Source organism: Panulirus ornatus, chromosome 28, assembly GCF_036320965.1.
Source record: "Panulirus ornatus isolate Po-2019 chromosome 28, ASM3632096v1, whole genome shotgun sequence".
Taxonomy (NCBI): domain Eukaryota; kingdom Metazoa; phylum Arthropoda; class Malacostraca; order Decapoda; family Palinuridae; genus Panulirus; species Panulirus ornatus.
The window spans coordinates 340,413-354,947 of NC_092251.1; the positions used below are offsets into that span (position 1 = coordinate 340,413).

The following is a 14,535-nucleotide window of genomic DNA, read 5'->3' on the forward strand; positions in this document are numbered from 1 at the left end:
ATCCTCCCCTCCAGTTGTTACATTTTCATAAGGAGGAACAGAGAAGGGAGCCAATTGAGGATTTTGCCTCATAAAGTTCAGTCCTCTGTTCTTGACGCTATCTCGCTAACGCGGGGAATGGCAAATATGTGGGGGAGGAATGGGATGTATTTAGGGAAGCAGTGATGGCTTGTGCAAAAGATGCTTGTAGCATGAGAAGCGTGGGAGGTGGGCAGGTTAGAAAGGGTAGTGAGTGGTGGGATGAAGAATTAAGATTATTAGTGAAAGAGAAGAGAGAGGCATTTGGACGATTTTTGCAGGGAAATAATGCAAATGACTAGGAGATGTATAAAAGAAAGAGGCAGGAGGTCAAGAGAAAGGTGCAAGAGGCGAAAAAGAGGGCAAATGAGAGTTGGGGTGAGAGAGTATCATTAGATTTTAGGGAGAATAAAAAGATGTTTTAGAAGGAGGTAAATGAAGTACGTAAGACAAGGGAACAAATGGGAACATCAGTGAAGGGGGCAAATGGGGAGGTGATAACAAGTAGTGGTGATGTGAGAAGGAGATGGAGTGAGTATTTTGAAGGTTTCTTGGATCTGTTTGATGATACAGTGGCAGATATGGGGTGTTTTGGTCGAGGTGGTGTGCAAAGTGAGAGAGTTAGGGAGAATGATTTGGTAAACAGGGAAGAGGTAGTAAAAGCTTTACGGAAGATGAAAGCCGGCAAGGCAGTGGGTTTGGATGGTATTGCAGAGGAAGTTATTAAAAAAGGGGGTGAATGTATTGTTCACTGGTTGGTAAGATTATTTAATGTATGTATGGCCCATGGTGAGGTGCCTGAGGATTGGCGGAATGCTTGCATAGTGCCATTGTAGAAAGGCAAAGGGGATAAAAGTAAGTGCTCAAATTACAGAGGTATAAGTTTGTTTAGTTTTCCTGGGAAGTTATATGGGAGGGTATTGATTGAGAGGGTGAAGGCATGTACAGAGCATCAGGTAAGTTGTTAGAAGCAGTGAAAAGTTTTTATCGAGGATGTAAGGCATGTGTACGTGTAGGAAGAGAGGAAAATGATTGGTTCTCTATCAATGTTGGTTTGCGGCAGGGGTGCGTGATATCTCCATGGTAGTTTGATTTTTTATGGATGGGGTTGTTAGGGAGGTGAATGCAAGAGTATTGGAAAGAGGGGCAAGTATGCAGTCTGTTGTGGAAGCTTGGGAAGTGAGTCACCCTCTAATTTGATCTCCCAATTCTCCTCGTTCCCTCCACCTCTGACACATATATCTTCTTTTTTCAATCTTTCGTTACTCATTCTCTCCATGTGACCAAACCATTTCAAAACACCCTCTTCTGCTCTCTCAACTACACTCTTTTTACCACCACATATCTCTCTCACTCTTTCATTACTTACTCAATCAAACCACGTCACACCACATATTGTCCTCAAACATCTCATTTCCAGCACATCCACCCTCCTCCACACAAGTCTATCTATAGCCCACGCCTCGCAACCATATATCATTGTTGGCACCACTGTTCCTTCAAACATACCCATTTTTGCTTTCCGAGATAATGTTCTCGCCTTCCACACATATTTCAACGCTTCCAGATATATATATATATATATATATATATATATATATATATATATATATATATATATATATATATATATATATATATATAAATATATATATATATATATATATATATATATATATATATATATATATATATATATATATATATATATATATTATATATATTTTTTTTTTTTTTTTTTCCAAAAGGAACAGAGAAGGGGGCCAGGTAAGGATATTCCCTCAAAGGCCCATTCCTCTGTTCTTAACGCTACCTCGCTAACGCGGGAAATGGCGAATAGTTTAAAAATATATATATATATATATATATATATATATATATATATATATATATATATATATATATATATATATATATATATATATCCCTGGGGATAGGGGAGAAAGAATACTTCCCACGTATTCCCTGCGTGTCGTAGATGGCGACTAAAAGGGGAGGGAGCGGGGTGCTGGAGATCCTCCCCTCTTGTTTTTTTTTCTTTTTTTTTTCCAAAAGAAGGAACAGAGAAGGGGGCCAGGTGAGGATATTCCCTCAAAGGCCCAGTTCTCTGTTCTTAACGCTACCTCGCTAAAGCGGGAAATGGCGAATAGTTTGAAAGAAAAGAATATATATATATATATATATATATATATATATATATATATATATATATATATATATATATATATATATATATATAATCCCTGGGAATAGGGGAGGAAGAATACTTCCCACGTATGTATATATATATGTTTATATGTATATGTATGTATATATATATATATATATATATATATATATATATATATATATATATATATATATATATATATATATATATATATATCAAAAAGTTTGGGAGCGTTGAAGAATGTGTGGAAGTCGAGAACGTTATCTTGGAAAGCAAAAATGGGTATGTTTGAAGGAATAGTGGTTCCAACAATGTTATATGGTTGCGAGGCGTTGGCTATAGATAGAGTTGTGCGGAGGGGGATGGATGTGCTAGAAATGAGATGTTTGAGGACAATATCTGGTGTGAGGTGGTTTGATCGAGTAAGTAATGAAAGGGTGAGAGAGATGTGTGTTGATAAAAAGAGTGTGGTTGAGAGAGCAGCAGAGGGTGTTTTGAAATGGTTTGGTCACATGGAGAGAATGAGTGAGGAAAGATTGACAAAGAGGATATATGTGTCAAAGGTGGAGGGAACGAGGAGAAGTGGGAGACCAAATTGGAGGTGGAAAGATGGAGTGAAAAAGGTTTTGAGTGATCGGGGCCTGAACATGAAGGAGGGTGAAAGACGTGCAAGGAATAGAGTGAATTAGAACGATGTGGTATACCAGTGTCGACGTGCTGTCAATGGATTGAACCAGGGCATGTGAAGCGTCTGGGGTAAACCATGGAAAGTTTTGTGGGGCCTGGATGTGGAAAGGGAGCTGTGGTTTCGGTGCATTATACATGACAGCTAGAGACTGAGTGTAAACGAATGTGGCCTTTGTTGTCTTTTCCCAGCGGTATTTCGCGCACATGCGGAGGGAGGGGGTTGTCATTTCATGTGTGGCGGGGTGGCGATGGGAATGAATAGGGGCAGACAGTATGAATTATGTACATGTGTATGTATGTATATGTCTGTGTATATATATATATATATATATATATATATATATATATATATATATATATATATATATATATATATATATATATATATATAAATATATATATATACGTTGAGATGTATAGGTATGTATATGTGCGTATGTGGACGTGTATTTATATACATGTGTATGTGGGTGGGTTGGGCCATTCTTTCGTCTGTTTCCTTGCGCTACCTCGCTAACGCGGGAGACAGCGACAAAGTTTAATAAATAAAAGAAAATAATTAAAAAGGGAGGATCCAACGATATTGAAAGACTTGCATCCATAGGTAGGAAATAAGTGAGTCTAGGAATGCGAAAACATTCATAAATACATAAGAAAATCAACAAAGAACATCACAGAACCTGAGACACGTTCCCTAGCGTTTCAGATGTTATCATTCGACGGCTTCCAGCCTAGTTGACAGCTAGCCTGGAGGGCTGTTGATGGTGATGGTGGTAGTGATGGTGAAGTAGGAGATGACTGTGGTGTTGGTGGTGGTGTTGGTGATGACGGCGAAGGCAGTGGCGCAGAAGGCTGTCTCACCCTGGGCATTTTGTTACTTTCTTTCTGTATGTCTTCGGATGGGAGTATAGAAGGTCGGATGGGGACGGTGTTGTGGGTCCAGGTGGAGTAGCATGAAGGACGAACATGAGCGGGAGGACATGAGGGGACATATTCATTCTCTTGTTCATTAAAAGCGTAACGACGTTCTGTGACGCAGCAGTAGTATTGGTACAATGATTTAGTGTACCCATGGCCACCACAACCAGGCTCTTTACTACTGTTGTAACCCCAGCCAGGCTCTGTACCAGTGTTATAACCTCAGCCTGGCTCTGTATCATCGTTGTAACCCCAGCCTGGCTCTGTACCAGTGTTATAACCTCAGCCTGGCTCTGTACCATCGTTGTAACCCCAGCCAGGCTCTGTACCAGTGTTACAACCTTAGCCAGTCTCTGTATCAATGTAGCATAACAGCTTCGGTTTATAAACCTCTTTCCACACACAAAAATAACTGTGCGTCATAATTGTATGCATTACTCAGGATTAACATTAATTCCGTGTTCTCACTTGTTCATTGTATATGTACAAAACCGTAAATTTTCCGAGAAAAGCTGTATAGATATATGTATGGTTATGTTACTCAATAATCTATACTGTTTATAGACCATAACATACATAATGAGACTGACCTTTCTTTACTCACTAGAGTTCCTTAACTGGGTTATGTGTAGCCTAACTTTAAGATGGACTGAAGATTTATGACATAATTATATCACAGAACACCCGAACTAGACTTAGTAACAAATTCGACCTCGATATGATTCTGTATTTGACCTCAAGACAAAAGATATGCATAAGTATGTTTTTTATAATCGTACTTTATACAATACAACACGAGGAAAGACCAATACTTGAGCAGTGGTGGTATTCGCGATGTTTGTTCAGATACATAAATAATGAGAACAACTAAAATTTAATGTACATGAACATCAGACTAAATGTAACCAGTGTCACTTCAACAACAACATAAGGTAAAGGTCATAGAAATGACATGATTCTCATACTATATTTGATATATGTGTTATCAGTTATAATTACATTTATTAGCACACATTTGGGCGAGTGGTCGCTCTGTTACTTGTCACCAGTAGCCTTAATGATCTATTGTACTTTCTGCTTTCTACATTTATGTATCATCGTTAATTCCATTTCTATTTTCATAAGGTCGAGCAGTTAGAAATACAGTCACTTGATATCACATACACGTGTACATCCTCAGCCCAGACCCAGTGTGTTTAAGCGACACATTGACTTCCACAACTACATGACACAAGCGCTTCTTGCCTTTTCGCTTTACATACTGTTTTGATTGACAGTACAAGAAACTTAAGTCCAGTACCATTGAATAAGATTATATTTCCAGTATACCAGTGTAACATCATTCTTCTGTCCTGGGAACGGAGTGGTTTACAAGACACCGATTTCTCGAGTTTAGCTTTGTATTTGATTAAAAAATCCACTTCAGCTTCTTAACTTAGAAGTTAGCCATTCTTACAGGAGTTTTCCTCGCAGTAGATCTGGTTAGATATACGATACATAGTTCTAAAATTCAGTATCAGTATCTTGGTCTCTCGTCCATACAGGAGAGAACCACATGAACAGTTCTGAACACGTCAAACTTACTGATCAAACGGGCCAGACGAATTCTAAGATGCTTGTAATTAGAAGTTTATTAGACAGACGTATAATACACGTGTTTATCAGACTTATGTGACACCAGCACCGCACTCTAAGGTTCATCGTCGAGAGAGAGAGAGAGAGAGAGAGAGAGAGAGAGAGAGAGAGAGAGAGAGAGAGAGAGAGAGAGAGAGAGTTACTCAAGCTTAGTTGTTTCAGTTAACCACAACTTGTTATGTTTTGCTTGTACCTTCCAGTTGGTAATGGTGTCATGCAATAACCAACTCTCCACCGGATCTCCTTCTCTTTCACCCACATAAACTCTCCCCCCCCCCCCCCTCTCTCTCTCTCTCTCTCTCTCTCTCTCTCTCTCTCTCTCTCTCTCTCTCTCTCTCTCTCTCTCTCTCTCTCTCTCTCCCTCTCAGGGGAGTCAGTGGAGTTCAGGATCAAGGAAGGAAATGATGAGGGAGTCTTCACTCTGGGCAGCAACACCGGTCGCCTCACCCTCCAGCAGCCTTTGGACTTCGAGGAGCAACAGCAGGTAAGAAAATGAATGCTACTGATTCATTGTTAACGAAATAAGATAAAAAAAAAAGGGGGAACAGAAGGAGGCAAGAAAGAGCAGCAGCTGCACATAAAGTAAGAGTTCTTTACATGATTGGGTTACGAAATAAAAACAGATAAACCTCAAGAGAAACAGCTTCTTTCAAACGCAATATTATTTAGAACAGTGATAAGTAGACACTCGAGACTACAATGTGTGTTTCTATGGAGTAGCAAACACATCTCAAGCTGCGTTGGGTCTCTTCTTGTAAATCTCTTCAGAAGAATGTCACCCAGCAACGACCCGGCGACGAAAATAGTATTGCTCTCTTATTTCTACCAAAAAGCAATGAATGGAACTTCTTTTTGCGTTGGTTTAATATATATATATATATATATATATATATATATATATGAAGTCTGAAGTATGAAGTCTGTTGTGGAGGAGAGAGCTTGGGAAGTGAGTCAGTTGTTGTTCGCTGATGATACAGCGCTGGTGGCTGATTCATGTGAGAAACTGCAGAAGCTGGTGACTGAGTTTGGCAAAGTGTGTGAAAGAAGAAAGTTAAGAGTAAATGTGAATAAGAGCAAGGTAATTAGGTACAGTAGGGTTGAGGATCAAGTCAGTTGGGAGGTAAGTTTGAATGGAGCAAAACTGGAGGAAGTAAAGTGTTTTAGATATCTGGGAGTGGATCTGGCAGCGGATGGAACCATGGAAGCGGAAGTGGATCATAGGGTGGGGGAGGGGGCGAAAATCCTGGGAGCCTTGAAGAATGTGTGGAAGTCGAGAACATTATCTCGGAAAGCAAAAATGGGTATGTTTGAAGGAATAGTGGTTCCAACAATGTTGTATGGTTGCGAGGCGTGGGCTATGGATAGAGTTATGCGCAGGAGGATGGATGTGCTGGAAATGAGATGTTTGAGGACAATATGTGGTGTGAGGTGGTTTGATCGAGTAAGTAATGTAAGGGTAAGAGAGATGTGTGGAAAGATTGACCAAGAGGATATATGTGTCGGAGGTGGAGGGAACGAGGAGAAGTGGGAGACCAAATTGGAGGTGGAAAGATGGAGTGAAAAAGATTTTGAGTGATCGGGGCCTGAACATGCAGGAGGGTGAAAGGAGAGCAAGGAATAGAGTGAATTGGATCGATGTGGTATACTGGGGTCGACGTGCTGTCAGTGGATTGAATCAGGGCATGTGAAGCGTCTGGGGTAAACCATGGAAAATTCTGTCGGGCCTGGATGTGGAAAGGGAGCTGTGGTTTCGGGCATTATTACATGACAGCTAGAGACTGTGTGAACGAATGGGGCCTTTGTTGTCTTTTCCTAGCGCTACCTCACACAAATGAGGGGGGAGGGGGATGTTATTCCATGTGTGGTGAGGTGGCGATGGGAATAAATAAAGGCAGACAGTGTGAATTGTGTGCATGTGTATATATGTATATGTCTGTGTGTGTATATATATATGTGTACATTGAGATATATAGGTATGTATATTTGCGTGTGTGGACGTATATGTATATACATGTGTATGGGGGTGGGTTGGGCCATTTCTTTCGTCTGTTTCCTTGCGCTACCTCGCAAATGCGGGAGACAGCGACAAAGCAAAATAATAAAATAAAAATATATATATATATATATATATATATATATATATATATATATATATATATATATATATATATATTCCATGTGTGGCGAGGTGGCGATGGGAATGAATAAAGGCAGACAGTGTGAATTGTGTGCATGGGTACATATGTATGTGTCTGTGTGTGTATATATATGTGTACATTGAGATGTATAGGTATGTATATTTGCGTGTGTGGACGTGTATGTATATACATGTGTATGGGGGTGGGTTGAGCCATTTCTTTTGTCTGTTTCCTTGCGCTACCTCGCAAACGCGGGAGACAGCGACAAAGTAAAATGAATGAATATAATAATAAATATATATATATATATATATATATATATATATATATATATATATATATATATATATATATATATATATATATATATATATATATATATATATAAGTTGATGGAGAGAGATGGGTGATTATTGGTGCATATGCACCTGGGCATGAGAAGAAACATCATGAGAGGCAAGTGTTTTGGGAGCAGCTGAATGAGTGTGTTAGTGGTTTTGATGCACGAGACCGGGTTATAGTGATGGGTGATTTGAATGCAAAGGTGAGTAATGTGGCAGTTGAGGGAATAATTGGTATACATGGGGTGTTCAGTGTTGTAAATGGAAATAGTGAAGAGCTTGTAGATTTATGTGCTGAAAAAGGACTGGTGATTGGGAATACCTGGTTTAAAAAGCGAGATATACATAAGTATACGTATGTAAGTAAGAGAGATGGCCAGAGAGCGTTATTGGATTACGTGTTAATTGACAGGCGCGCGAAAGAGAGACTTTTGGATGTTAATGTGCTGAGAGGTGCAACTGGAGGGATGTCTGATCATTACCTTGTGGAGGCTAAGGTGAAGATTTGTATGGGTTTTCAGAAAAGAAGAGTGAATGTTGGGGTGAAGAGGGTGGTGAGAGTAAGTGAGCTTGGGAAGGAGACTTGTGTGAGGAAGTATCAGGAGAGACTGAGTACAGAATGGAAAAAGGTGAGAACAATGGAAGTAAGGGAAGTGGGGGAGGCATGGGATGTATTTAGGGAATCAGTGATGGATTGCGCAAAAGATGCTTGTGGCATGAGAAGAGTGGGAGGTGGGTTGATTAGAAAGGTTGGTGAGTGGTGGGATGAAGAAGTAAGATTATTAGTGAAAGAGAAGAGAGAGGCATTTGGACGATTTTTGCAGGGAAAAAACGCAATTGAGTGGGAGATGTATAAAAGAAAGAGACAGGAGGTCAAGAGAAAGGTGCAAGAGGTGAAAAAGAGGGCAAATGAGAGTTGGGGTGAGGGAGTATCATTAAATTTTAGGGAGAATTAAAAGATGTTCTGGAAGGAGGTAAATAAAGTGCGTAAGACAAGGGAGCAAATGGGAACTTCAGTGAAGATCGCAAATGGGGAGGTGATAACAAGAAGTGGTGATGTGAGAAGGAGATGGAGTGAGTATTTTGAAGGTTTGTTGAATGTGTTTGATGATAGAGTGGCAGATATAGGGTGTTTTGGTCGAGGTGGTGTGCAAAGTGAAAGGGTTAGGGAAAATGATTTGGTAAACAGAGAAGAGGTAGTAAAAGCTTTGCGGAAGATGAAAACCGGCAAGGCAGCAGGTTTGGATGGTATTGCAGTGGAATTTATTAAAAAAGGGGATGACTGTATTATTGACTGGTTGGTAAGGTTATTTAATGTTTGTATGACTCATGGTGAGGTGCCTGAGGATTGGCGGAATGCGTGCATAGTGCCATTGTACAAAGGCAAAGAGGATAAGAGTGAGTGCTCAAGTTACAGAGGTATAAGTTTGTTGAGTATTTCTGATAAATTATATGGGAGGGTATTGATTGAGAGGGTGAAGGCATGTATAGAGCATCAGATTGGGGAAGAGCAGTGTGGTTTCAGAAGTGGTAGAGGATGTGTGGATCAGGTGTTTGCTTTGAAGAATGTATGTGAGAAATACTTAGAAAAGCAAATGGATTTGTATGTAGCATTTATGGATCTGGAGAAGGCATATGATAGAGTTGATAGAGATGCTCTGTGGAAGGTATTAAGAATATATGGTGTGGGAGGCAAGTTGTTAGAAGCAGTGAAAAGTTTTTATCGAGGATGTAAGGCATGTGTACGTGTAGGAAGAGAGGAAAGTGATTGGTTCTCAGTGAATGTAGGTTTGCGGCAGGGGTGTGTGATGTCTCCATGGTTGTTTAATTTGTTTATGGATGTGGTTGTTAGGGAGGTAAATGCAAGAGTTTTGGAAAGAGGGGCAAGTATGAAGTCTGTTGGGGATGAGAGAGCTTGGGAAGTGAGTCAGTTGTTGTTCGCTGATGATACAGCGCTGGTGGCTGATTCATGTGAGAAACTGCAGAAGCTGGTGACTGAGTTTGGCAAAGTTTGTGAAAGAAGAAAGTTAAGAGTAAATGTGAATAAGAGCAAGGTAATTAGGTACAGTAGGGTTGAGGGTCAAGTCAATTGGGAGGTAAGTTTGAATGGAGCAAAACTGGAGGAAGTAAAGTGTTTTAGATATATGGGAGTGGATCTGGCAGCGGATGGAACCATGGAAGCGGAAGTGGATCATAGGGTGGGGGAGGGGGCGAAAATCCTGGGAGCCTTGAAGAATGTGTGGAAGTCGAGAACATTATCTCGGAAAGCAAAAATGGGTATGTTTGAAGGAATAGTGGTTCCAACAATGTTGTATGGTTGCGAGGCGTGGGCTATGGATAGAGTTGTGCGCAGGAGGATGGATGTGCTAGAAATGAGATGTTTGAGGACAATGTGTGGTGTGAGGTGTTTTGATCGAGTAAGTAACGTAAGGGTAAGAGAGATGTGTGGAAATAAAAAGAGCGTGGTTGAGAGAGCAGAAGAGGGTGTTTTGAAATGGTTTGGGCACATGGAGAGAATGAGTGAGGAAAGATTGACCAAGAGGATATATGTGTCGGAGGTGGAGGGAACGAGGAGAAGTGGGAGACCAAATTGGAGGTGGAAAGATGGAGTGAAAAAGATTTTGTGTGATCGGGGCCTGAACATGCAGGATGGTGAAAGGAGGGCAAGGAATAGAGTGAATTGGATCGATGTGGTATACCGGGGTTGACATGCTGTCAGTGGATTGAATTAGGGCATGTGAAGCGTCTGGGGTAAACCATGGAAAGCTGTGAAGGTATGTATATTTGCGTGTGTGGATGTATGTATATACATGTGTATGGGGGTGGGTTGGGCCATTTCTTTCGTCTGTTTCCTTGCGCTACCTGGCAAACGCGGGAGACAGCGACAAAGCAAAAAGAAAAAAAAAAAAAAAAAAAAAATATATATATATATATATATATATATATATATATATATATATTTTTTTTTTTTTTTTTTTTATACTTTGTCGCTGTCTCCCGCGTTTGCGAGGTAGCGCAAGGATACAGACGAAAGAAATGGCCCAACCCCCCCCCATACACATGTACATACACACGTCCACACACGCAAATATACATACCTACACAGCTTTCCATGGTTTACCATATATATATATATATATATATATATATATATATATATATATATATATATATATATATATCCTCTTTCCACTCGCACATTCCTCACTTTCTCCGATGGTAACCACTGGTCCTTTCAGTATGAGCTGGTGGTGGAAGCGCGGGCGGGGGAAGCTACGAGCGAGGCGCGGGTGAAGCTGCAGGTTGTCGACCAGAATGATCACGCCCCCGTCTTCCCCAGGAACCTGCACGAGACGCAAATCACTGAGGAGGACGACAGGCACTTACCCAAGACTATACTTACCGTCAGTATCACGAGGAAGGATCCTTCTTCCCCCGATGTCTTTCTACTTTGAAGTATTTTGGTTTCTGCAACTCTATTTCTGTAAAATCTCTCTTATATATATATATATATTTCATAGTCGACCGACGTTTCCCGCGTTACCGAGATAGCGCCAGAAACAGACGAAGATAGGCTGTATCTGCTCATATCCATTCTCCAGCTGTCGTGTGTGATCCACCGAAACCACAGTCCCTATCCACATCCAGGCCCCATAGACCTTTCCCTGGTTTACCTCGTACGCTTCACATCCCCTGGTTCGGTCCAGTGACATCACGTCGACCCTAGTATACCACTTCGTTCTCGTGCACCTCTTTATCTTTCCTAAAAGTTCAGGCCCAGATCGATTAAAGTCTCTTTCACTCCATTCTTCCATCTCCAATTTGGTCTCCTCTCTCCTTGTTCCCTCCACCTCTGACACATATCCACTTTATCGACCTTTCTTCACTCATTCTCTCCATGTGTCCAGACCATTTCAGCACACCTTCCTCAGCTCTCCCAACCATACTTTTTATTAACACGCCTTTCTTTTACCCTTTCATTTCTTGCTCGATCAGACCACCTCGCACCACATATTGTCCTCAAACATTTAATTTCTAATACATCCACCCTCTTCCACACAACCTTATTCATCGCTCATGCCTTACATCCAAATGATATTGTTAGGACTACTATGCCTTCAAACATGCCCATTTTTGCTCTCCGAAAGAAGGTTCTCTTTTCACACATTTTTCAGCGTTAGCAGAAAGTTGGCCCCTCACCCACCCTATGATTCACTTCTGCTTCCATGGTTTCATTCGCAGTCATGTATCTAAATAACTTTACCTCCTCGAATTTTTCTCAACTCTGACTCACACCCCATCCATCCTATCCCTCAACCCTGATAAATCTAAGAAACTTTCTTTTATTCACATTCACTCTCAACTTCCTCCTTTCACACACTCCTCCAAACTCAGCCACCATCTTCTGTCGTTTCTCTTGTGATGTTGATTAGGTAAGTATTCCAAGAAAGAGTGGAGGATAAAGCTCTGGCCTGCGTGATAATATTATTGCAGGGTTGAGTTGTAGTACTGTAGAAATGAAAAGGGGACACGAGGAACATTAGAAAGAGATGTAGGTAGAAACTGCGATTTAACACTATTGGATTTAAACAAGTTACTACTGTTCCCATTCAGAGATAATACACATTGTCCAAAGGTGAGCCAGGACGGAAGTTAGCTCAGATGCACACTCCCAAGGACTCGAGATGATGTGTTATCTGTGCCATGTGCTAATTGTTTTGAAGACCTTTGCGATGGAAGTAGTGGATGACATTGGTTGTGTGGGAGGAGATCGGAGAGGGGAACTTGACGCGGGATCATCCAAAGAAAAATTATAGGAGCTTAAGGTAAAGAAAAGAGCAGCTTCATCAGTTGGAGAGTTTGCTGTAGATTGATCAGGCTAAAAGAAAGCTTAAATAATGAGGTTATTGGTGATGCTTTTCGTTAAGACTCAAAAATATGAGGAGGAAGATCTGGTAGGGGAAAGAATACTGAACCCCATCCCAACCAAAAAATAACTACCTTTATACGAACAATTCTGCTGAGGACTTGCTGGCCCGCGAATTGATTACCTATTCTAAGGAAAATTAGTGGAAAACTGTCAGAATTGGTGTTTCAAGAGTAAATAGGGGAGGATGTGTCCAGTAGGATGTGACAAGTTCATTGTCTGTCAGGAAATATCTATATCCCTTGGCATAATACAGATTGTACACAACGGCTCTTCATCTCTTCCATTAAGTTATTTGCTTCTCTTAGCTTCAGAGAAAGCTAACGTATGGTCACTTTGTAGAAAATGATACTTGCTTTGTATTATTTCGCCGAGATATTGTGCAAAAGCAGATAGTGGTAGAACACACATTCTCAAAGATAGTGCCAATCGATTTTTTTAAATGCCATTATACGCTTCCCAAATCACTAACATGTGCCAATTAACCCTCCCTCCACCTCTTCTATCACAGGTGAAAGCGCGAGATGCGGACGCCGGCCAGTATGGTCGCCTCCGCTACTCTCTTTCGGGTGACGGCGTCTACAGCAACGGCTCAACGTCTTGCTTCGCAGTCGACCCCAACAGCGGGGCCATCCACCTCCTCAAGGTGAGGGGTTCCTTTTCTTTTGGGTACATCTGTTCTAGTGTGTGTTGTAGATTATCCAAGTCACTTGTGTTCAGATCGTAATTTGGATTCTTTTTCTTGGATTTCTGTCCAGGGGGAGTTCTGATCGTTAGATGTTTTTGGATGAGTTCCCATAAATGGAGCTCTTAGATTGATTTTTCGTGAGGATTCCTCTTGCACGCGAGTCCTCCAAGGGAACATCATCTTAGAATAAAATGTTCTTCTGAAGGTGAATTACCCAGAGTTAAGATATCCTGAGGACTTTTCTTAAAAAGGAAATTCTTTGGGTATTATTTTCCTGAAGAGAGTTCTCCCAAAGAGAGTTCTCTTGGAGTATGTTTATCTGGTAATTTGAAGAGCGTTCTTCTGGATATATTCCTTCTGCAAGGATTTCTCACTGAAACAATACCTCTGGAAAGTTCTTAGAAAGTTCTAAAATATTTTCCAAAAGTGAAAATATGAAAACATGGAAAAAGTTCTTTTTGGGAAGGTTCTTCGTGAAAGTGTTTTCTCTGAAAAAATTGTACTGGAAAGATTTCTTCTGAAAAGAGTTGATATGGAAGGAGTTTTTTTGGAAATAAGTTGCCTGGGGAAAATCGCCGTAGCCACAGCTCTCCTGAGAGTGAATTTTCCTGATCCATCTACTCAGGAATTCCACTTGTCTTGTCTTATTGTTTGTATTGTGCAGCTAGCCACCAACACACCAGACATTTTCAGCATTAGTTTAACCCAGGAAAGTAATTTCCTGACAATTCTTCATTCAACAGCTTCTCGTAGTCAGGTTATGATACTGTAAACGTATGACAGTATGTAGCCAGTGATCCTTTATAGCTTTCCCAGAAAGAGGAAACCTCACAAACACTGTTCTGTAGTTTACAAACTCACAGTGCAATCAGACATGAGATTTATAAGGGTCTAAGTTGGTGATGCTGATAACAAAACTGTAAAGGAAGGAGCATCTTACAGAGAACTTGTTTCAGGAATGTCAGAAGAGAGAGCAGAGAATGGGATACACTCTCCACTCCGATATGGAAGAA

At 40.7% G+C, this 14,535-nt stretch overlaps 1 protein-coding gene across 2 annotated transcripts in view; it reads left to right on the forward strand.

Annotated features, from left to right (window-relative positions):
- Positions 1-14,535, forward strand: part of LOC139757749 (putative neural-cadherin 2) — a 104,037-nt gene that overhangs the window by 55,320 nt on the left and 34,182 nt on the right. Inside the window, exons 4-6 of one of the 2 annotated variants that reach the window (XM_071678503.1) lie at positions 5,797-5,912; positions 11,147-11,311; positions 13,346-13,480. In XM_071678503.1, coding sequence (XP_071534604.1) covers positions 5,797-5,912; positions 11,147-11,311; positions 13,346-13,480 — 416 coding nt within the window. The remainder of the gene's footprint in view (positions 1-5,796; positions 5,913-11,146; positions 11,312-13,345; positions 13,481-14,535) is intronic. The other variant, XM_071678504.1, reaches the window with a different exon arrangement.